Genomic DNA, 24,882 nt, shown 5'->3' with positions numbered 1-24,882 from the left:
TCTAAAAAAATATTATCCCCTAACAAACTAAACTTGATTGTAAAACTATATTATCTTGGCCTTCAATGTCCCTCAAAGACTTGAGAAGGAATAAAACTTAAATTCCTGAGTGAACCAGTAGTGTTGGTTAGCAGCTTCCAAAATGAACAAATTGGTATAGATGGTTTACTGCCTGAGTAGTCACCCAACATGCCCTATAACACTGGAGCCTCATCTTCGGCTTTCTGTCTCAGTATCTCTGCTAGACTTATTTTCAGAGCAGGAACTATTGAGGACTTGCTTTTCCTGTCTTGGCAGAGTGCAGCCGTCGACTCTGCCTCCATCTAAGCTGCCCATTTTTAGGCAGAATTCTGTTTGTGGCAGGAACGAAGACATTATGCCCAGTGGCTGCTTTGCCACATTTGAAGCTATCTCTCCATAAGGAGGCTGTTTGATGCTCATCATCTTCTTTGAGGTTGGCTGGGTGTTGTCAGGAGTCAACTTGTCTTGTTGTCAAAGAAATTTAGCATTATAAAAACAACTTTAAATACCATATTCTGTGTGTCTCTGAGGCTTTAGAAGACCTTTTTAAAAAAATAATTTATATATATATATTTTTTTTTAATTTTTTTCTTGTTACATCTCAATGGTTATCCCATCCCTTGTATCCTCCCATTCTTCCCTCCCTCCCATTTTCCCCTTACTCCCCTCCCCTATGACTGTGACTGAGGGGGGCTTCCTCCCCCTTTATATGCTCATAGGGTATCAAGTCTCTTCTTGGTTGCCTGTTACTCTTTCTCTGAGTGCCACCAGGTCTCCCCCTCTTGGGGACATGGTCAAATATGAGGCACCTGAGTACGTGTGAAAGTCATACCCCACTCTCCACTCAACTGTGGAGAATGTCCTGTCCATTGGCTAGATCTGGGTAGGGGTTTGAAGTTTATGGCTTGTATTGTCCTTGGCTGGTGCCATAGTTTGAACGGGACCCCAAATCTGCCTATCATAATGAAGACCTTATTCAACTATATCACCTCATATATTGATAGAGTCATATCTATGTTAGACTTAGGATATATATTCTTGTGCTAAAATCTGACAAGTATTTGATACATGGGCATGTCAGAATTAAGTTTAATAGCTTTATGACCTCTCTTATACTAGTATACACCAGATAATTCATGTTTTTCCCCACATATTTTATCTACTTTCTTTCTTTTCCTTTATTGTTTTGGTGGTATTTGGAATTTAATTTATGGTCCAATGCCTGCAATGTTAAGTGCTATAGCATTGAGATAAGATCTGTTGTGCTATTCTTTTGAAGATGGCAGCTGGAGTCTCACCAAGGCTTGTAAAGAGCCAGGCCTATAGTGTAAGATCATAATTGAGCCACTGTTACTCAGTCGTGAAATGCATTCATATATATGGTCCCTATATATGACTGCAATGTGACAGTTCAACATCTCAGGATGACTGCTTGTTAACAGAACTCAATATTGATTCTCATTTACATGAAACTTCCAAGACTCCTACTTTTCTGAAGAGAAATAACCAAACAATCACATGCCAGGTCATTCATAAGATAAGAATAGGTCATATTTTTTCATAGATTAATACTTTATTGTCTTCCAATCTTTACTGACACATTTTCAACACTAATATATGAAAAGTCAACAAACACCAATGTGCAGCATGAATGGAAAATTACAACTTTTAAAACTGTAGTAATTAATGTGTCCTAAAAGGAACAATAGTAAGGACAGAAATGGTAAGTGTTGGCCTCATTGCATGATCTCATGTTTGAAAAAAAAAGTTCATATGCTTTAATAGACAGCGGTAAGATCCATAGGATTTTAAACATATATGCACATGGCTTATTAAATAATATTAAAAGCCATATATGCCAAACTAGACTTATATTTATATGAAAAACAAATTAATTTTTAAAAACTGGATAACTGAAAAACATTCTTACTCCATATATGCTACAGACTATTCCATATTTTCTTCTTCTTTTAAAAAATATTTTATTAATTTATTCATATTACATCTCAATTGTTAGCCCATCCCTTGTATCCTTCCATTTCTCCCTCCTTCCCGCTTTCCTCTTATTCCCCTCCCCTATGTCTGTGACTCAGGGCGACCTCCACCCTCTGTATATGCTCATAGGGTAACAAGTCTCTTCTTGGTAGGCTGCTATCCTTCCTCTGAGTGCCACCAGGCCTCAACATCAAGGGGATGTGATCAAAAATGGGGCGCCAGAGTTCGTGTGAAAGTCAGTCCCCACTCTCCACTCAATGCTGGAGAATGTCCTGTCTATCAGCTAAATCTGGGTAGGAGTTAGAAGTTTACTTCCCATATTGTCCTTGGCTGTTGTCATAGTTTGAGCAGGACCCCTGGGCCCAGATCCCCTGCCATAATGTTCCTCTTGTAGGTTTCTAAGACCCTGTGGATTCTTCTATTTCCCCATTCTCCCATGCTTCTCTCACCTAAAGTCTCAATAGGATGTCCTCCCCTCTGACCCACTTTCCTGGTAAGTGAAGACTTTCAGGGGACATGTCCCTTGGGCTAGTGTCTAGATATAAGTGAGTATATATCATTTGACTCTTTCTGCTTCTGGGTGAACTCACTCATTATGATCATTTCTAGCTCAATCCATTTGTCCACAAATTTCAGGAATTCCTTGTTTTTAAAAGCTGAGTAGTATTCCATAGTGTAAATGTACCACAGTTTCTTTATCCATTCTTCTATGGAGGGACACTTAGGCTGTTTCCATGTTTTGGCTATTATGAATAAAGCCACTATGAACATGGTTGAGCATATGTCCTGTTGTGTGGTAGAGCATTTTCTGGGTATATTCCAAGGAGTGGAATAGCTGGGTCTTGAGGAAGCCCTATTCCCATTTTTCTGAGAAAGCACCAGACAGATTTCCAAAGTGGTTGTACCAGTCTGCAGTTCCACCAGCAATGAAGGAGTGTTCCTCTTTCTCCACATCCTCGCCAGCATGTGGTGTCACTTGAGTTTTTGATTTTAGCCATTCTGATGGGTGTAAGATGGAATCTCAGTGTCACTGTGATTTGCATTTTCTCTGATGACTAACAAGGCTGAGCATTTCTTTCAGTGTTTCTCAGCCATTTAATATTCCTCTGTTGAGAATTATCTGTTTAGTTCTCATCAATGTTTTGTAAGGTCCCTCTTCTATCCATATCTCTAACTATCCTTTAAAAGAGTCATTCTTATTTGGGTGTTTTACATTTCCCTGAAAATTAATGATTTCAAGCAGTTTTAATATCAGCTGGTCATGTTTCTGTTTGTTTTTTACATCCCTTCCTTTTTCCCTATGAGTACTGAAAGTTGAATGTAAGCCTTCATACACACTTGGCAAGCAATTTACCACTTAGCTATATTACCTACATTTTTGCTGGCTTTTAATTGTATTTATTTATAGATATTAAACTATGAATTAAATATATTCAGAATATTTAAATTACACATTAATAAGATCATACATTCTTCAATATAGTTTGAAGATATCTCTCATTCTTATATTATCTGTTCTCTTTGATTTTTGTTTATTGTTCAGGAAAAACAATTTGATATAATTTCATTTGTCTAAATTTTCTTTTTCCTACTATTATTCACATTTTTAAAAAAGATATGAAAAATTGCCTTTTCAAATATTCTGATGTTTTTATTACAGTTTCTAGTTTTTTAATGTCTTATAATTAACTCTTTAGTCATTTTCATTTGATTTGTATACCTAAAGATAGGTTTCTATCCCCAGTCTTCTGCATGTGTGTAGACAATTTCAAAGTATAATGTATTAAAAGAGTTTTCATTTTTCAAATGAAGTTTCTTGGAGCTTTTGTTAAAAGTCAGTTAAATGTGTACCGATGGGTTGCTTCTTGTCTCCTTTCTGTTCTCTTCCATTGGTCTATTTGTCTATTATTTTTGTCTAATGCCATTTTGGTGACCCTAGCTTCCCAGTAAAATTTCAACTGAGGTAGTTTGTACCTCTATATTTCTCCATTTTAGTAAAGTATAATTTCTGTTAAGATTTTAACTCTTTATAACTTGTTGAGACTTCTAATAGCCTACCATCACACCTGAAAGATATTCGTGCTGATGAGCATATATATATATATATATATATATATATATATATATATATATATATATATATATACACATATGGATGCTGGACAAAATGTGCTATGGACATTTGTCAGGTTAAGGACTAGACATATCTGTTCATTTTTCTGCTAAATTCTCCTAAATTTCTGCTCATTTTTCTCTCTAAATGATCTTTGTATTGCTAAAATGGGGCATTAAAGTATCTAAAAATCATACACTAAAACTGATATTAAGTTGGCAGTTGCTCAATTCTAATAGCCACAAAACATGTACATTCTCTAGAGTGACTAAGATTTACATCATAACTGCTAAAGGTACAGGAAAACACAAGTTAATTTCAATGGCATATTAATTTCTGCTTGAGATAGGATATGTTTAAGAGTACTGTCTTGGAGACCTTCCTTAGGGATAGCTGATCTTTCCCAACTTTGGGCTGGGGCAGTATTTCTCAGCCTGTATGTCATGACTCCTTTGGGGACTCCTATCAAATACATGTCAGATATTACAATTCATAACAGTACAAAAATTACAGTTATGAAGCTGCTTTTCTAATATATAAGTATATATTTATAAACATTTTGTTACCATTATTTATATTTTCAATGGGTTTAATGTTATACTCCTTGACTGAATCTATGAATATTTACTAAATCCATCAAAACACAAATTGTTATCAGAGATAACATGTTTTTAAATGTCTTCTATTGTTTCAGGATACTGAGTCACTTAGCACAGAGCAGGCAAAGGGTGCAGAAAAAATTTAGTGAATCCACAAATGATGCTTACGAACAAACTGACCTTCTTAAAGTTTTTGTTCAAGTCGACCAGACTGAGCAGGAAGACATGGTCTTTGGCTCCTAGCAGCAGCATGCCCCTCTCCTCATCCAAAAGCAGAGTCTGGAAATCAAGTCCTTCAGATGAACCCAGGAAAGGGATGCAGGTGTTTGAAAGCAGCAAGTCTGTGAAAAAGTAAAAAGAGGGAAAGAATGAAAAATATTCTTAGTGTGAATGGTATTTCGCTTACAAAATTCACATATTCATCTGCTTGTCAACCTACATATACAGCATGGTAGCTCTGACGTAGACACATCCTTCAGAAATAGACACTTTGCCTTACATGTGTGATTAGCTCTATTCTGTGTGTAATACACATGATAAAATATTATAATACTTTGAATTATAAAATAAAAAATTTGCTAAATCCAAATCTTCATTTATTATTTAAAGCATATTCCTGTAGTAGTATATTTGAAAGCTGATAAACTTAATTGCATCAACAAAATATAAAATGGTGTCATAAGTGTCACGGTATTTCTAACTCTTGTGCTTTTTAAAAATTTTATTCAGAATAAAAATAATGTTTTTTATTACATTTTCATTTGTACTTATAATTTCACATTACTTATATTCACCTATTCCTGTGTGTTTGCTCTCCCTCCATCCTTCTCGTCCTCTCCTTCTCCCTCCATAGGCCTTCTTCAGTGTTCAGGTCAAAACTTTGTCATACGTGTTTTCATGAGTACTGTTTCCTTGTCTGCTTATATAGTAGTTTAGCCATTCACCCACAGAAGGCCTAAATTTGTTGCTTCCAAGTTCTGGCAGCTACAAATGAAATGTATGCATACAAAGTTTTGTGTGCACACAAATTCTTGATTTTTTTTTTTTGCATAAAGAGAAATAATACTTGGGTCACATATTTAGTTTGTTGAAAACTGTGCAACATACTTTCCAAAATGTTCGAATTAGGTTGTATTTTTATGAGTGATAAATGTGTGCTCCTGTTGCTCTCTGACTAACATCACTGTTATCATCACTGTAGACCTGTCTATCTTAGTAGGTGTATAGTGTTATGTTGTATTACTTGGCATTTCTCTGATGATGCTGGTATGCATATAAGGTCATTAATTTATTGGCTATTTGTATGTTTTTTTTTCCCCCGAGACAGGGTTTCTCTGTGTAGCCCTGGCTGTCCTAGATTTACTTTATAGACCAGGCTGGTCTCAAACTCTCAGCAATCTGCCTGCCTCTGCCTTCTGAGTGCAAACGCATGTGCCACCACGCCTGGCTTTATTTGTATGCTCTTATTGGTGAGGTGGATGTTAATGCTTTAAGTTCTACATGTCATAAATTATGTTGTTTCTTGTCACCAAACTTTAGTAGATCTGTTTAGAGTTTAAATAATTGCCCGTTATGAGACCAATGTTCTCAAATGTTTACTTTCTTATCCATAACTCCGATTTTTTTCTTTTCCAACTTTGAAAATAAAATCTTTTATAAATATAATTTTACTTGAGAAGCTGGAAAAATGACCTTGTATTAAAAACACCTGTTATGCTTGCACACAGAATTGGCTTGGGTTCCTCGCTCATAGCCACCTGTAAAACTAGCATCAGGTTCTTCTTTCTGGCCCCTGTGGTCACCAGGCACACTCAGGGGACCCAGATAAACACACAGACAAAACACTCACAGACATAAAACAAATTTTAAAAATGTAACAAAATTTCGGGTATGGTGTGTGTGTGTGTGTGTGTGTGTGTGTGTGTGTGTGTGTGTGTGTTGGGAGTGGTGGTAGTATATGCATGTGAGTGCAGAGAGGCTGAGAAATGAATTCACATCCTGCAGAATACCAGCATGCATTGTAAACCACTGAGCTATTGCTCCATCACCTCGTTTTCCCCAGTTTTGATAGTGTTTAGATTGGTGAATTGTTTGAATGCTGGTAATATTATTTTTTTTAAGTTTTTGAGGTTATAGTACAATTATATCTTTTATCCTCTCCATTTATTTCCTCTGCACTCTCCCACATAGCCCTTCTCTTTCTTTTTCAAATTTATGACCTCATTTTTTCATTAATTGTTACAAGCATGTGTGTACTTATACATGTATTTACATATACAGTTCTAAATACATAAACATAAGCTGATCAGTCTGTCTCTGGATAACATGACTTGGATGCATGTAGTCATAGCTGACCATTTAGTGTTAGATAACAAACTCATGTGCTCTTTCCTTGGGAAGTTTATGCTTCCGTTCTCAGCAGTGCTTAGTTGTCTCCAGTTATTTGTGTAAAGTTGAGGTCTCCTGTGCTTTTCCCATCTACCTTAGCATGGCTGTTGTTTTCCTTATTCTACTCATGTTTAGACAGCCATGTTGGTGAAACTCTATGGGTAGCCTTTGCAACAACAACAAAAACATCATTGAAGAAAACTGTAGCCAATCAATACTAAGAGTTCTGAAGCCCAGTCTCCATGGAAACATCTACGAAACAACTCCCATGTCAGTTGCTCATAGGCCATTTTGGAAAGATTGTAAGAGGCAGCTGATCAGGAAGTTTGCTGTGTGACCATGTCTCCTAACAGTGCACACTTTCTTACTAGTTCAGATATTGATTTCATGTTCAGATGTATATTTCAGATAATGTTGTAAACAAAAAGTTGAATTAATCCTTAAAGAAGTATGGCCTGAAACTGGAAACAAAAACAAAAAAAAAAAAATGTAAAACTAGAGGTGACCTTAAAATGGCTCAGTACAGATTTATAAGTTCGCAAATGAAAGCATTTTATTTCTTTTTAAAATATTTTGTATTCACTTTACATCCTGGCCATAGCCCCAGGCCTCCTCACTTCCCAGTCCACTCTCTCTCCCTTTCTCACATCCCCCTCCCTATTCCTCAGAGGAGGAGTGGCCCCTTCCCATCCACCCCAGCTCATTAAATCGCATCAGGACTGAGTGTGGCAGGAGGAATTAATTGAAAGGCTGGCAAGAAAGTCCATGTCAGAGAGAGCCCCTGCTCTCCTTACTGAGGGACCCACATGAAGCCTGAGCCTCCATCAGCTACATGTTTGTAGAGGGCCTAGGTTCAGTCAATATAAGGTCTGATGAAAGGTTAGTCTCAGAAGACTCCTCTGGGACCTGGTTAGTTGGCTCTGTTGGTCTTCTTGTAAAGATTTGGTCACCTCCATGACTTTTTCCTCTTTCTACAAGATTTTGTACAAGGCTCCATACACATTGCCTAATGTTTGGTCTTGAATCTTGGTATCTGTTTGGCTCTGCTTGGCTCCATGTGTTCTTTCTGGGTATGTATTACTTCACTCTGGATGATCTTTTTTATTTCCATTCATTTGCCTTCACATTTAATGATTTCTTTGTTTTTTAATAGCTGAGTAGTATTCTATTGTGTAAAAGTACCACAGTTTCTTTATTCATTCTTTGGTTGAGGGACATCAAGGTTGTTTCCAGATTCTAGCTATTATGAAAAAGCTGCTGCGAACACAGTTGAGCAAATGTCCTTGTGTGGTGAAGCCTCCTTTGGGCATATACCCAGGAGTGGTATAGCTGGGTCTTGTGGTAGAGCTATTCTCAATTTTCTGGAAAAAAATCCAGAAACATTTCCAAGATAGTTGTACAAGTTTGCACTCCCACCAGCAATCGAGGAGTGTTCCCCTTTCTCTAAATACTCGCCAGCATGTACTGTCACTTGAGTTTTTTATCTTAGCCATTCTAATGGGTGTAAGATGGAATCTCAGAGTTGTTCTGATTTTCTTTAAGTGCTTCTGGTCCATTTGAGATTCCATGAAGTGAGCATGCACATCCCATAGTTATGCTGTGTAGTGTCAAATGTGATAGTTATACTGGATTTCTTAGTTTCATTCTCTTTGAGACCACTCTGTAGTCCCAATGGGTTTGGTTTACAACAATTTTGTGAAGGATTTCTTTAACCATATAGATTTCTTAACCAAAGTAACTACAATAGTATTTTAGACTTCTATAGTCTTGGATTGCTGATCACCACTAATGTAGTGATAACGAATTTATCACTTTATTAAAGTTGATTATGTGAAAATTTTAAAACAGCTGATAATGTTGAAGTAATTAACTATTAATATGAGAAAGATTGAAAAAAAGGATAGTATCCTAGAAGAAGACATATTGAAGTTTCTAAAAATATGGTAGTCTCAACGGCTTGTAGAATAAAACTTATTCCCTCAAGTTCAATGACTATATTCAATGTAGGATATGTTTTCATTATCACGACTCTTTTCTACTTTCTATGGGGTAATTGATATTCAGCTCAATTTCTAAGGTAGACTTGAAAAAGTTTACAATGCTAAAAAAGGTGTGGCACAATTAAAATCTCAAGTGGCTATGGTCATCAAGCAAAACTCCTTTATTAATATTTATAAAGACATTTTATGCACACTAGATTGACATTGAAGCCTATGCTCATTTTTATTGAGGTAAATATCATTTTTCATATGAGGTACAATACTGCAATATAATTTTACAACTTAAATGGCAAGGATCTGTGTTTGTGGCTCATTTCCAATGAACATTCCATACTGGTTGTAAGTAGAACTGAGAAAGAAAAAAAGAAACAGAATCAAGGGAATGGCTAAGAAAGAAATGATTAAAGCCTGTGAAAGAATACATTTCACACAAACCTTCACTCAATCAGGCAAATCTGTATCTTCCTTGGGATTTCCCTTAATAAAATTTGAAATGTGCAAAATCAAAAGTATCTGAAGAGACTCCCAGGAGTATGTTCTCACTTAGCTAGTAAAGTATTTTAAGTGATACAAACCCACATTACTTCAAGTTTCCAAAACTAATGCTTATTCTGAAACATGGACTGAAGTGAAACGTGGCCTCGTATAATGACTAATAGGACAAATAGTGCAAGGGGCAGATGAAAGCAGCAGGATCCTATCTGTGGCTGGCATATCATTGGCAACAGGATTGGTGATCTAGGGCAAGTTCCTTGACATCAGTATCTCAGTTTTTTGTTTTTGTTTTTGTTTTTGTTTTATTTGTTTTTCAAGAACAGAGTTTCTCTATGTAGCTTTGACTGTCCTGGACTGGCACTCACAGCAATGGGCCTGCTTCTGGCTTCTGAGTGTTGGGATTAAATTCATGTGCCACCATGCCCAGCCTGTATCTCAGTTTTCTTATACAAAAATAAATGAAGATACTTGAAACTATATGGCAAAACAAAAGAATTACTATGGGATTGGCATTAGAATATTGTTGGCACACACTACATGCTCTGTGTTGATCAGCTCCTATAGTGATAATGGTGATATTTGTTAAATTTATGTAAAATATATGCAAAGAAATTATAATATTTCCCAGTTTATATAATTCTCTTGACAAGTAGAAGAGGTAATTTGTAGCATTTCTTAAAGCTATAACTGGTAAATAAGAAAACATTAGAAAAAAGATATTATCTTATTTTTAATAACCCAAGACCATGAAGGTTGAAACATATGTAAATTTATAATATTAGGAGAAGATTAAAATAATATTTATTACCTATATGTTTTTAAGATTTATTTATTTATTATGTATACAGTATTCTGAATTCATGTATGAGTGTGCACCAAAAAACAGCACCAGATCTCTTTGCCGATGGTTGTGAGCCATAATTCAGTTGCTGGGAATTGAACTCAAGACCTCTGGAAGAGGGACCAGTGCTCTTAACCTCTAAGCTAATTCTCCATACCCCAAATATTTTTCTTATATAGCATATGTTAGGTAAGGAGCAGGATGCTCACATTATTGTAATAGAGAATCCTATAAGCAAAAGCTCCTGGGTCATTGCATACATATATATGTGTGTATGTATGACATATATGAGGGTGTCTGTCTGTATGAAAGCATATGTGTGTGTGTGTGTGTGTGTGTGTGTGTAAAGCATATAGATGAAAATATGTAACAACACATATGAAATACATTCTAAGAGAGGTCCAAATGTTTATTTTGATCCATACCTCATCCAGCCTCTTCATGATTTGTTATTTGCCTACCCTATATCCTCATGGCTTCAAAGTCACTTAAAGCAATGATTGCCTGATGTTCAGGTTACGATAGCCTAAGAAAATTAGGTAGAGACTGTACACACATGGTTTTTACTCCTGTTTATTATTATTCTATTTATTAGCATTGGTTCTGACTTTTACTACTCCTATATTATAAGTGTTTGGGCATATATACCTAAAGCAATCATAATATATAGAGATATCACTATTTTTGGTAAATTTGTGATTTTTGTTGTCTTGAAAATGACTTCCAATGGGGAAAAAAAAGAACAAATCTGTCATCATTCTCCTTGAGATGCACTCAGCTTAGGACCACGACCAGCTCCCCAAGTCCTCCTTGTATTTAAATTTCCAGTAGTTATCTTAGAGTCTGGGAAATATAGTATTTAATGACCACTTGTATCACGGATTCAGTGTATTAAACATGGAACTATGTGGGACTACAAGAAGTGAAACTAGACACAGAGACAGAGTCCAGATAGCCAAAGAGAAAGGGAGCTTGGCTATTATATAGGTGACTGGAAGCTCTGAACATATTATTTTATTTCAAGGAAATAGCAAGGATTCTGAGTATTAGAGAGATAACTAAGCGCACAGTGTCCAGGATGGATGTGCATGGAACCAGGTGGCATCAGGAAGACTACCCAGAAATCTCTGAAACAAGGAAGAGTCCTGAAATGCGCCCATGCCAGTGCAAGGAGGCAGGCATTTAAGAACTGCATATTTTTTCCCCTGTACTTATACAAGGAGAAAAACAAAATTGATATATATTCATGTGCTGTATTCTATTTCACCATAACAAATTCTATTTGGTTTGGTTTCAAACAAACTGAACAAGAAAACAGCTGCAAAAATATTGACCAACCTGAACTAGCATCGTTTCCAAATGATTTAACGTTGTGCTGTGACAAGGCTAGCATCAAAGTGATTAAAGCATGCCTCACCAACACTCAGCAGCCAAATAAAATAATTAGACTAAGGTATTACATATGAAAATGTCTCAGGCTGACAGACACATTAGGAAACGAGCTTAGCGCAGAGATTGGAAGAGGTTCCTCTTTCCTAAAAAATCTTATCTTTCTTGCCTTTTTGCCAAACCAAGCAAAGTATTTTTTTTTTTTTTTTTTTGTTTCCATGGGTTCATCAACTAAAATCCAGAGGAAAACAGCTCCAAAGAATGTCCTTACTCCCAAAGTTAGTACACACCCTGGACTTCAGGAATCTAAAGTGGAGGCTGGCTGTTGTGGGTGCAAACGAGAGTTTTATTGTTTTCACCTGAACTGAAAATACTTAGCAATAGAGTTGCCAACATTGTTCTCATAGTTAACTGAGAAATTCCGTAACCTGGTCAGGATTGCTTCCCTCTCCACCCTGAGTGAAAGGGCAAGTGCATCCCTTCCCCTGTCCCATGCTGAGGTCTCTCGTGAGCTTAGCTAATCAGAGTCACCCTTGCTGAGGATGTCAGCAGCATTTACATTTGGAATCTCGGTGGCTTGTTTGTTTGACCCATATAAACTCTGAGCTGATCCAACACAGCATCTGATTAATTGTTTCTCTTGTCAGCGCATCAGTGCATTCTTATTCCATTCTTTCAGGTATGGAATTTCATCCAGACACTCAAATCCACACTATGTATGTACCAGAAATAGAATCTCAGAAAGCCTATAATCTAATTATCTTCAAAATAAATGAATTAAATATGTCAATATTTTTCTATTCATGTCTTTAAAGTGTTGACATCATCTTCTGCAGTGGATTTGATAGGAAGACATGAGAGGTGTTCATGGTGTATAAAACTCATTATAGCGAACAGGGAAGGGTTCTGAGTGTCAGAAGCATCATAAAGGTGACGTATTCCCAGGCCTGTGGGTACATGCACTTTTTCTTTCCTTACTTCTTCTTCTTCTTTTCCATCTTTCTCATTTTCTTTTATATTCCACCTCTTCTCTCTGTGCACGTGGTGTGTGTGTGTGTGTGTGTGTGTGTGTGTGTGTGTGTGTGTGTGTGTGTGAGAACAGGACAACCTCAGGTGTTGGTCCCTGGCATCTACCTACTTTGGGTTTAATGGTTGCTGCTAGCAAACTCATAAGCTCTCAGAACTCATTTCTGCCTTCCATTCATCTCACTGTAGAAGCTTCTGGGATCACAGATGCATGCTACCTCCTCTGGTTTACATGCATTCTGGGTATCTCACCGCAGGTCCTCACACTCTCTTACTAGACAGGCCTCATGAAGCCCAGGCTGACTCAAGGTACTATGATATCAAATATAATCATAATTTCTGATCCTTCCTCCACTTTACTTGGCTGTTGTTGCCTAGGTCCTTGACATGTGGCCTGTCACGCAACTGTATGTGTATTTCTCAAAAGAAAATTTTTGTAAGCTTCATCAATCTTTTAAAATACCTGGCCAAATGTGATAAGAAAAAAAGACATGTTTCTCATACATACTCAGTATAATAAAGACAGTCAGCATTCTCATCAGATTTGCTTTTGCAAGCTCTGATGACTCTGAACACCAGTGTCCTCCTGGAAAGAGCTGATATCATGGTGAAGACAACACTGGGAATCAACAATGCCATTTATGTGTACAGCATAGTAGAGAAGAAACACTAACCCGCCGCTCAAAGGAGTAGTCACTGTGACAAGAGTCCTTAAATTAGTCAGCCCTGAAGTCTCTTTGGTAGAGACATGGGAAGGACTTGTTCTCTATAGCTAATTCACCTCACCTAATGATGCTTCTTCAACATCCTCGTCTCTGAGTGGAACTGAGTACCATAGTATTAGAACTTCCAAAAGTTTGTTAAGATGCATGGCTTACCAAATAATAAATCAACTTACATCTGTACTCATGAATGCCATTTTTGCTCCTAAAAGTAGGAAGCTCTTGTCTTTTGGGGAAAACACAAATAAGGTATATAAATAATTATAAGTATGGGCAATCTTATGGATAATCCTGTGTGACTATCAGTTGTCAATCTACTTAAGATGGAAACACTCTATTATGGATTTCCCCTTAGCGTTGGAGCCCTGCATCAATAACTCCTCTCGGGTGAAATGGTCAGGTGTTCCTGCGTGTGAAGTGCAGGTTAAGGACAGGGCAATTGTTTTTATTGAAATAAATGCTTGCTTTGCAAAGAATTCCTTGTATTTCCTTTGTACTGTCCTTTAATACAATTGTTCACTCAGCCCAAAAGCTCATGTGACCTGATGATCTTCAATCTTCCTTTTTACCCCCTCAAAGGAAGGGAGTGGTGAGTAATTCTGAATCTAATAAATTTAGGATTAGGCAGCACAGACTTCCTCAGTTTGGGAGTGCTAAATGAACATGACCTTAAACTCTTGAAAATTAAATTTACTGCAAGAGAACCCAAACAGGGTGGAGTTGGCAACTCCTCTATAAGACTGCATGGCTGACAAATGGCTCTGCACATCCTTTAAAAAGAGAGCCCTTTACTAGATTTCACACACACACACACACACACACACACACACACACACACACACACATACACACACTCATACACACACACACACACTCACAAACCAAGGTTGTGTAGAAGTCACCAAATCACTTAAGAAGAAAGTTAGCTTTGAAGATTTAACCCCCTGCCAGTCTAAGGATCACAGGAGGAAATCTTACATCTAAAAATAGATGCAAATCAAAGTGCAGCCACCTCTCTCTGCTAACTCAGGAGAATCACCAGAAGTCCTTGCCCTGCCCTCTCCTCTTTATCCTCAAGGAAATAGTTGTCACATCACCATGGCTGAGAACTCTTAACCACAGCAGTATACATAGTGTCTCCAAAGAATGCATTTAAATCATTTACATATACTCTTTTCAGTATGTTTCTACTCCCACATTGATGTCAAGTGTAAACATTCTCCTAATTTTGAGTTCCATGGACATTACATATTAGTGGCTGTCCTAAAATCTCCTCTATGGGGTTACTTCAAAGGTTTTCCCAATCTTTCAAGAAAAATTTTAGCTGTCTATCCCTCCCAAGCAAAGGTTTGCAAAAGAATTGAGGAGAAATAAAAAGAGAATTTGAGCAGAAACAGCAATACATACATTGTAAAATAAACATTGGCCCCCAGTATTAATAGAGTATTTTGTTCCTTCAGCTTCTGTAGGTTTCTGCTTGTTTCTCTAGCTTTTTATATCTAGGCAAAGCATTCCATGTGATTCAGTGCAGAAGAAATTATTAGATAATGGCTCTGCTCGACATTTAACAAATTTTAAGAGTCTTGAAATCAACTGCAAGGCTTTTGGCTGTCAAGTAACTCGTGACTGTCTACAAAAAAAGGCCAATTACAATAAACATATTTGTGTTTAGTTATATACAGCCAAGTGTCCAAACAGTACAAAGTATACAAAAGAAAGAATTTTGTCAAAATTAAAATCCCACAAAGGATTACTTCAAATTTCTAGAAGTTACTATCAATTTGTGATAATTATCAAATTTTAAGTAACATGTTGAACATAAATACTTGTTTTCATAAATGCAAGTACAACTAGGGAAAGTAACAATAGCAGAATTAAATTCTCACTTGCTCTTCTGAAGTGGAATGTTGGATATAATTCTGTTCTTTAAGCTTTAGGATATTAAATATATTAAATAAGAACAAAACATTTCACTTATGGAAACTAGAATGGAAGTTGTTTGTATTATCAAATCTATGTTCCTATGAGGAGGAGATGTGAGTAGGAGTATAGTGGTTTTATCTTGTCAAATTATCCGTGGCCATACTTTTTAATCCCAGGGTTACTCTAAGTAGCTTAGATTTTTAAACTGTGGATACTTCATATAAATTATATCACTTAAGAGTCATTTATGAATCTTTAAACCTACAGTTTCAATAATGAGTCTTTTAAAAATATTAAGAACTTGTTTTGAGAGATAATTTCACATTGTTCTAGAGGAAAACTTCCCTGTGAACAATGCCACACATGGTGGACTTTCTCATAGGCACTAAGAGGATGGTTCTGGTGGAATTGGTCCTACCACAATTATTTTCCTGGTTCCTTCAAGGCTTTTAGAGCTTCTAAGTTTTCATAGGTGCTTGAAATCAAAATTCTATCTCAGAAATAAGTGAGGATCTCTAAAAGCCTTGAAGGAGTGAATGTAATAAAAAATTAAAACCTTTTAAATGTCATATCTTAATACTTTTTAATACTCTTGACTTCGAGTTGTAAAATAAGAAGATTCCTCATAGTAAGACCAACGCAAAATAGAAAGCAAAGGGTTATACTCATTATCTTTTAAAAATTATATTTTCTAATTCATAGAATTTCAAAGTTAGATGAATGAATAACAAACAATGACAAAGTCATATGTGAGGCTTTGGTCACAGCTGAGATGTTTCACGCCATCTGTATCCCAAGACTTTGAACATGGTTTCTATTTTTCCTGGAAGTTGTTCAAATCATGTCCTCACTCTTGCTATTATGAAACTTAAAGTAATTTGCCACATATATGTCCTGTTTTCATTTATCATGATGGTCACTTGTAACATTTGCTCCTAAATGTCCACTGATTTGGGGAAATTTTCATATTAACTTCTCATTTAAATAGGTGTCAATTATCTTTAGGAGTTTTCTCCATGTTTTCTCCAGATGATGGCCTCTGATCTCGGTAGAGGTGGTCAGAAGGCTGACATCATCCTTCTCATGCAAGCCTACAACAGGGCGTTTCTCCAACTCGGGCAGTATTTACACAGTATGAGCAGTAAAACAATATTTCCCATTTACACTTTTATATTTCCCACAAGTTGTCTATGTTCCATAAACTTTGTGCTGTTAGTGGTTCCCAGTACATGTAAAGCCCCTGTACCTCTTATAAGTCTTAGTTCAGTTTCCTAGTTGTCAGCTTTGCCTCTAAACCTGTCATCCTTCTGTCTTTAATGACTCTAGAGACCCAAACACATCTCCACACTCAATAGTTTGCTCAGATTTAGTTTCCTTTTCTTATTTCTTTACTCTTCTTGGACTCTAGCTAACATCTGTCATTACATTTACATCTGCTTCACTTCCTGGATACCAATATACCATGAAAATTGAAAATTCAAAGAACCAATTTATTTCTTTCTCAAATATGGGTCAGACTAAGATTCACAGTGTTCGTCTTCTAAATTACTTAAATATACTTGCAAATTATTTTGCTCATATCAATAACTACCCATATGATTCTTCCTTTTCCAATTTTTCTAATAATCACAACTTATGTACATTTTGTAATAAAAAATCTTTAATGCTAATGGATACTTTACTCAAAATATTTCTAACTTCTTCCAATATTCAAAGGTCCATTCCATACTATATTTGAAATTCATTAGAACACTTTATTTTATATATTACATCTCTCATATTTTCATAATTATTCTGTGCATTCCTTTTGTCTCTTAAAGATCCTAGCAGTCTGGCTGACAAGATGATTCAGTACATAAATGTCTTCAGCATCCTGCCTGAGCACTGGAAGCAGATACCTGGGTATTACATGGTGGAAAAGCAAAAAGACTCCTGAAATTCTTCCCTTGATCTTAACACACATACTTTGGCAAACACATACACACACACACACACAAACACACACACACACACACACACACACACACACACACACACGATCATGCACACACATATTTTATTGGCAAGAGTAAATATCTAAATTATTGCTCTATGTCAACACATGAAAATCGTAATAAAGATATAAGTAATGAATTTTCAAAGTGATGTTTGTTTACATTGGTTATTTCTTATCACCCAAGGCAGACTTTGTCCAGATTGTTAGTAATGTAGAGATGGTAATGTGCCATCTGGAATCCCAACTGTGCACTCCTGTGGCGACATCCACATGCTCATGGTCCACATGCTCATGTTGAAAGGCAAAAACATGGGAAACAAAACCGTCAAGAGGATGCTACCTCAGGATTTACCTTTCATTCAAGTCAGCTGTGATTCTTGCTAATATTCAGACTCTCTGTGTGAGAGCAGCCCTGAGGTTTTGATTACTGAAGAACGCCCAGATTATGCTGCCTTTATTGATGCCTGCACCCTAGTTAGAACAGAACTGCAGGAAGGCACTGAAGTCCGCTTTTACTTAGCGTGCTTGAATTAAAAAAGCTAGAATCTTTCCTTTTAAAACAGAAATCCTCTCAACCTCTTATTCCTGACATGTTAACTTATCCAGTTTTAGAAAAACTGTATGATCTGTACACAACTAACCCATTCCTACAGCCAGTTGTTACAAGCACTAAACGACCTATTGCATTTAAACTAAAGATGTAAAACTTGTCACCAACTCACGTCATCTAATACTACAGGGATGGATGTGCATTTCTTTTGTATGGATAAACTCTCCTAGAGTGCTTGGTGGATTAGGGTTAGTCACATGTTGTTCTGTCTATGGCAACATTTCTGCCCCAAATCCTGAAATACCATTATGTATGTAAAGATCAGAAATGTGCTTTATATATGTTTTCAAAAAACACATTATATTTAAACTCTGAGTACTGTCACAACTTTCATTCAGTGATAACATCTGAGGAGATATTTACCTATTATTTAAATTCGCATTCAAGAAGAATCTACCAGCCAGAGACCCAGTTTCAGATGAGGAAACTTGGACCTGGATAGCAAGTGTCTGGCTGATAGTGCACAGACAATGGATGTCAGAGAAAGGGCAGAAACCTCTGTGTCTTCCGATCTCTCACCTCTTGTGGATGTGCTTTCTGTTTTAATATTTAGAATTAATATATAAGCAAGATGTTTTCCTACAAAAAATATGCATACATTAGCATGAGTCTTCCGCTTTATTATTCCTTACATTACTGAAAGATTTGATGTGTAGAGTGGCTTTAGTAAAAACACACCTGCTAAGTGCCATCTTTCTTTGTAGTGAATTTATTCTAATGTATGCATTTATTCTAATGTATGCATATGATGAATTAATAGAGTTTAAAGTATGTTTAAAGATTTTATTTTCCTCTTCTCTTCTTTTCTGCTCCCATCCCCTCCCCTCTCCTCCCCTCCCTTCCTCTCCTCTCCTCCCCTCTCTTCTCCTCTTTTCTTCTTTGTGACTCAGGAACTCCGGTAGTGCTAACTTATCCTGGTACTCCTGCCTTTTCATTTATTTCACATCTAATAAGAGTAGTCAAGATATAGGTCCTGGTTTCAGTAGCTGAAACTTCTTTTTCACAGTGAATTGAGAAAAACAGACAAGTGTGGGATGAATCAAATCTTATTGGTTCGGTGAAGCACATCAAACACTTTATAACTACATTATTAGTTTGGGAAATTCTGAAAAAAATGGATTTTTCTACTTAGGCATTTAAAATTTCTGATAAAACAAAGAATAATTCAATTTGATAAGTCAAGATATTATCATAAAGTAGGAGGCAAAAAGTAAGAAAGCACTTCAAGGTTTGGTTTTAAGATTTATGTATTTATTTATTATATATACAGTATTCTACCTGGATGTACACCTGCACACCAGAAGACGACACCAGATCTCATTATAGATGGTGGGTTTCTGGGAATTGAACTCAGGACCTTCGGAAATACAGCCAGGGCTCTTAACTTCTGAGTCATCTCTCTAGCCCTCAAGTTTTTATTTTTAATAAAAACTCATGTAAGTTTTGGTTTCTACTATTTGAGGCTGTTGAAAACAATATATTTACTAAAGAGGTAGTGGTGACATTTAGGTTTTTGTTTTGTTTTTTCTTTAGTTTTTTGTATTGATTTATTCAGATTACATCTCAATTGTTTTCCCTTCACTTGTATCCTCCCATTCCTCCCTCTGTCCCTCCCTCCCTCCCTCTTTCACACTATTACCCTCCCCTAGGTCTGTGACAGAAGGGGACATCCTCCCCCACCATATGGTCATAGCCTATCAGGTCTCATCTTGGTAGCCTGCTTATCCTTTCTCTGTGCCACCAGGCCTCCCCTCCAAGGGGAAGTGGTCAAATATGGAGCATCAGAGTTCATGAACTCTGGTTTGGTATTTCTGTCTTGGTATTTGTGCTCATGAATGTCATATTTCCCTCAAGCTCACAATTAGGAGATGGCTTCATGGGCCTTGGACTCAGAAATGCAAGAATGCAACTGGGTCCTCCTCTTTCAGAGCTTCTTGTGTCAGGACAAATTATTTAAGCTCTGTGGCCTCATACATCTTACCAGTTAAATGTGCCTCGAAGCAATGCCTTCCCCAGAGTTGGCAAATTCACAGTGTTGAGGAATCTGAATCCTGGGCTTTTTCACTCTTGTCATAGGCTTCCTATAGCTTACACTTACTTGAAACAATCCCTGCTTGTATTTTCACCTATTCTTTGTGCATTGAGAAAATAAGATCAAAGTGAGCAGTGACTTTTCTCTGAACTAGAACATTGCATGCCATAAAACTTTACCTTGGTGTTTACTTGTAAAATGGTTGTATATATCATAACTGCCACTAGGTTAGTTTCTTTCCTTATATGTCTTATAATCACCCTGGTTTCTAGAGTTTTACACCTAATCACATTGTGAGATCATGTTATATGGGTAAATGTATACACATACACACACACACACACACACACACACACACACACACACACATATATGTGTGTGTGTGTTATATATATATATATATATATATATATATATATATATATAACATCTAAAAAGGAGTATATCTATTACATGATCATTAACAATCATTTGAAAGATAAACCAGTTATATTATGAGACACTAAGTGGATCAGTTCTCAAAACTCTATTTTATAAGGTTGAGGGAGAATCAATGGTAGAGCACTGGCCTTCACAGCCCTGGATTCAACTCTCAACACAACATACAAAAATGTGAACTTAATAGGAATATGTATTCATATTTCTGTGTGTATAAGTTACTGACATGTAAATTTTGAGCATATACCTGAAATTTCAGTGCTTGGGAGATAGAGGTCAGAAGATCATAGGTTCATGCCCAGCTTGGTCTATACAGTGAGTTCTAGGCTATCTTAAGCTTCATGAAACTCAACTCTAAACACACTTACACACACACACACACACACACACACACACACACACACACACACACACACCAAAACTAGAAATTTATTTTAAAATGGCAATACCACTGTAGAAGTCATGATGAAAGTCCAATTTATAGGACAGATATACGTAACAGGTAATGATCATTTTTCACAAAATCAGAAATGTTACAACACCCCTACCTCTATCATCTCGGATTGACTCAGAAAAGAGATGCAGTGTGAGTATATATGTGAGATTCAAAACAGGAACAGCAGGAAATCTCCTTATACAATAGATCAAAACGGGCCCCTGAGGTTCAGTGGCTGAAAGCCAAGTCCTTATTAAAGAACAGCCTTTGCATAAAATAGTTACAATTTTGTTAAACTTGAAGAAATCCTCAGAGTGATCTTCTAGCTGCTTCAAATATCTTGGGCTTCTGCTGACTGTGTGATGTATACCTGAGGAGGTGAGACTTGTGGATTGCTACTGCAATCTTAAAACCAATTTTTTAAACCAAGGTATATAGTTTCCATTTTGCTTGGTTTTTATCTTTTTACCTTTTCCTGGTAATTAAGGCACAGGCATGAAATTTTAGTCTGTACATACTATTTCTGCATAGTGAACAGTCAGTTGATTTCAATTAATTTATTAGACTCTTTAGAGAAATAGAAGGGCAATACCAACTGATGCTTGTGATTTAGAAATGGAGGTGCAGTCTACAAGCAATGCCCCTCAAAGCAATAAAAAATGTAACAGTAAATTTGTGTCCTATACTTTTCTTTAATGCAGGAAGAAGCCATTTTTGAAAACTGTATGTAAGAAATGAAATTACTTTCCTTTTATACACCTGTATTCCATGTGGAGAAAGTAAACAGAGATAATACTAGAGTTCTGGAAGCTGCTTTAAAATAGTCTTTTATTTTCTTTTTGAAAATTTTTATATCTTATAATGTATTCACATTACATCCTGATTGTTATCCCCTCGCTTGTATCATCCCATGCCCACCAGCCCTCCCTCTTCCACCCTATTCCCTTCCCCTAGACCTCTGACAGGCTGAGGAGAGGTGGGGAATGGCTCCTCCCTCACAGTCTTTTTTTTGTGTGTTAAACTACTGGCAATTTCTAAAAGAAACACTACATAATTTAAATTTGCAGGATTATTTCATAGTTGGCTTTGATATGCAGGGTTTTGTTTTAAGTTTACTGACACCAAGTTTAAAATATTTGTAGTTATTAGTTTAATTTCCTGCCTAAGAAATATTTGCTTATTCAAAGGTGCAAAAATGGTACTTCATGATTTAGAATCAACACTATATAATTTAGCTTCTATGCTTGTGTTTATAATTCAATTTATATTTTTTTAGTGTGTATATGTTGTAGGATAAAGGTGGGAATTCCTTTTGACACATGGAAATCGAGTTGTTCCAATATTGTTTCATTTTATTTCATTTCCTCACTGAATTGTATACCTGTCTTTCATAAAACCAAAGAACGTATAACAGTTAAATGTGGTACACTGGATTACACAAAAATAGACATGGTAATATTGCTACATTCCTATTTTTGTATAATTGAATTTCAGCCATCTGTTATTGGGAATTACAGGCTACATAATCCCCTATATGAAAACAAGTCTAGCTGCCACAGCTCAAATAATAGCATCCTGTAGGAAATGTGGGTTTTCTGCTTCCATAATGTTTGCTGAAGTACAAGAGCTTGAGCCTCTAAGTTTCTTTTGTGGAAGTCCAAACTACTCACGTGGAAGTGCTTCCTCAGAAAACACACAGATTGCGCATGAAGAAAGAGACACCACCCCTGATGCTCAAGACCTTTACTGTTCCAACACCAGCCAACACCTGACTATTTATATAGTACAGAGTCAGAAGTACACAGCCTACCCTCACCAGACTCTTCACCTTCAGAACCAGGCTTCAGTTGCTTATAGTACTGAGTGTGATGGTGGCATACTGTTATGTATCAGAAGTCACATTCTGTTGATTCAAATTATTTTGATTTGCAACATGGAGTGCTGCTATTAATAAAACCATTAAAATGTAGCGTTGAGGATTGCCTTTCTGAACAATGGCACATCTAAGTCTTTGTATTTGTTTCTGTGTGAGTGGACATTGGTTTTTCCCCAGGGCAGAAGAGAGTGTGGGATGTCTTATTTTGTCATTCTTTCAGGGTTTCTTTGAGGCAAGGTCTCTCCCGGAAGCTGTTGTTGCAGCTAGCCTAGAAACCAGCAAGCCTCAGCAGGGCTCATTTTTCTGTACTTCCATCCACCTCAAAGCTGGGGTTACAGAAGTTTTCAAGGTGGCCAGATTTTTTTACTTTGGGTCCTGGGATCTGAACTCTAAGCCTCATCACTACAGATATCTTAGCTGCTGAGGCATCTTTCTAGATCAGCTTAGGACTTTAAAGATACTGTCACAACATAGTTATGAAGAAACCCATGGAATAAAAGAGGCGTCACAAACAGCATGACAGCCTTGGTGATATATGGCTGTCCTTTCAGAACTCACCCATGAACATCATGGATATGAGGTGAGCCTCAGTTACACAGAGACACTGTGTTTCCAAAACTCAGGGGGAGGGGAGGGGAGTCCATCCTATCGCCACAAGAAGAACTTTTTTACTCTGGTTTTATTTCGGATAGACTGTCTAATTACACAACAGCTGTCTGTTGTTATTATCTTTTTATGTAAGCAACAGTATCATCTCCAGATTTTAATACATGTTTGCTTTCCTTGTCATCATTACCGAACCCCCTAAGTCTCTGCACACATTGTGCCTGTTTAGTGTTGGCAGATTCTAGCAGTTAAAGTGAGAATCTGATTGTTTAGGTATCATACTTTAAAAATTGTTGATTTTTCCCTAAAATTATTTTATTTACTTGTAAATCATCAAGATCTTTTTGCGTAGAATTTGACAAATTTTGAGAAAGATTTAGTATATATTTTCCTTTATAGATACAATAGTCAAATTATCTATCTTTATCTATCTATCATCAAGATATCTATGTCATCTATTTTCCTATCTATCATCTATCAATCTATCAACAATCTACATATATATATATATATACATACATATATAGTTTGTTTTATTTTTAAGCATATCTTTGTTATACAGCAAAGCTGTGCTTAAATTTACCATCTTTCTGCCTCAGGCTCATGAGTCCTGAGATTACAGACATAAGAAACTGAACTATCAAATATGGCTTTTGCAGCACGTTGTTTGAGTGTTCTAAATGCTTAGTAGGATCTTTTTATTATTCCCAATCTAAGCATATTTGACCTTCAATATAACAGTTTAGCCCAAAAGTGTCTGTTTTTTCCATGCCTTACAATGCATGATCTTTATGTAGATCCTGTGTCTCATTCCTCTTGCCTGTTCAACACAGTTAACAAGAAAACTCAGGTAATAAAAGAAGTTATGACAAAGAGTATGCCAGTCTTGGTGGTACATGGCTGTAATCTCAGCACTCAGCTAGAAAGATCATAAATATGAGGTTAACATGGTCAAAATCTTTGGTTTGGGTTTTAATTTTCAGACATACCTTACTTAATGCCAATGGGTTTTGAGGAAAAGATACAAAATAAAATATCTGTAATTAATTAATGGTATAACTTCAAATGTATACTTTAATTATTAGTAAATCAAAATTCTAATAAATTACACCTCATAATGAGATCTATCAGTTATATAAAAATCTTACCCTATGTTTTTGTACTCTAATTAAATGGCTTCATAATATGAGTATATGAAAATTTTAAAAATCTCAACTCTTTAATATATGAAATGTAAAATCCAAATGAGAACATTTTGTTCATCTTTTTTGTTTTATTTTCAATGCCGGAAGTTGAACCCAAGGTCCTGCACATGCTAGACAAGCACTCTGCCACTGTGCTGCATCCCAAACTAATGCCAACATATTAATGTACAA

At 36.3% G+C, this 24,882-nt stretch overlaps 1 protein-coding gene across 5 annotated transcripts in view; it reads right to left on the bottom strand.

The window, feature by feature from the left end:
- SEMA3D (semaphorin 3D) overlaps positions 1–24,882 on the bottom strand; it is a 195,419-nt gene that overhangs the window by 101,223 nt on the left and 69,314 nt on the right. For all 5 annotated transcript variants that reach the window (XM_084787581.1, XM_084787578.1, XM_084787577.1 and 2 more), the window contains one exon: positions 4,909–5,069. In XM_084787581.1, coding sequence (XP_084643707.1) covers positions 4,909–5,069 — 161 coding nt within the window. The remainder of the gene's footprint in view (positions 1–4,908; positions 5,070–24,882) is intronic.

This window comes from Acomys minous, assembly GCF_964271855.1.
Source record: "Acomys minous genome assembly, chromosome: 6".
In the NCBI taxonomy this organism is placed as follows: Eukaryota; Metazoa; Chordata; class Mammalia; order Rodentia; family Muridae; genus Acomys; species Acomys minous.
The sequence above is the reverse complement of the archived record's forward strand: the minus strand, read 5'-3'. Positions and strand labels throughout refer to the sequence as shown.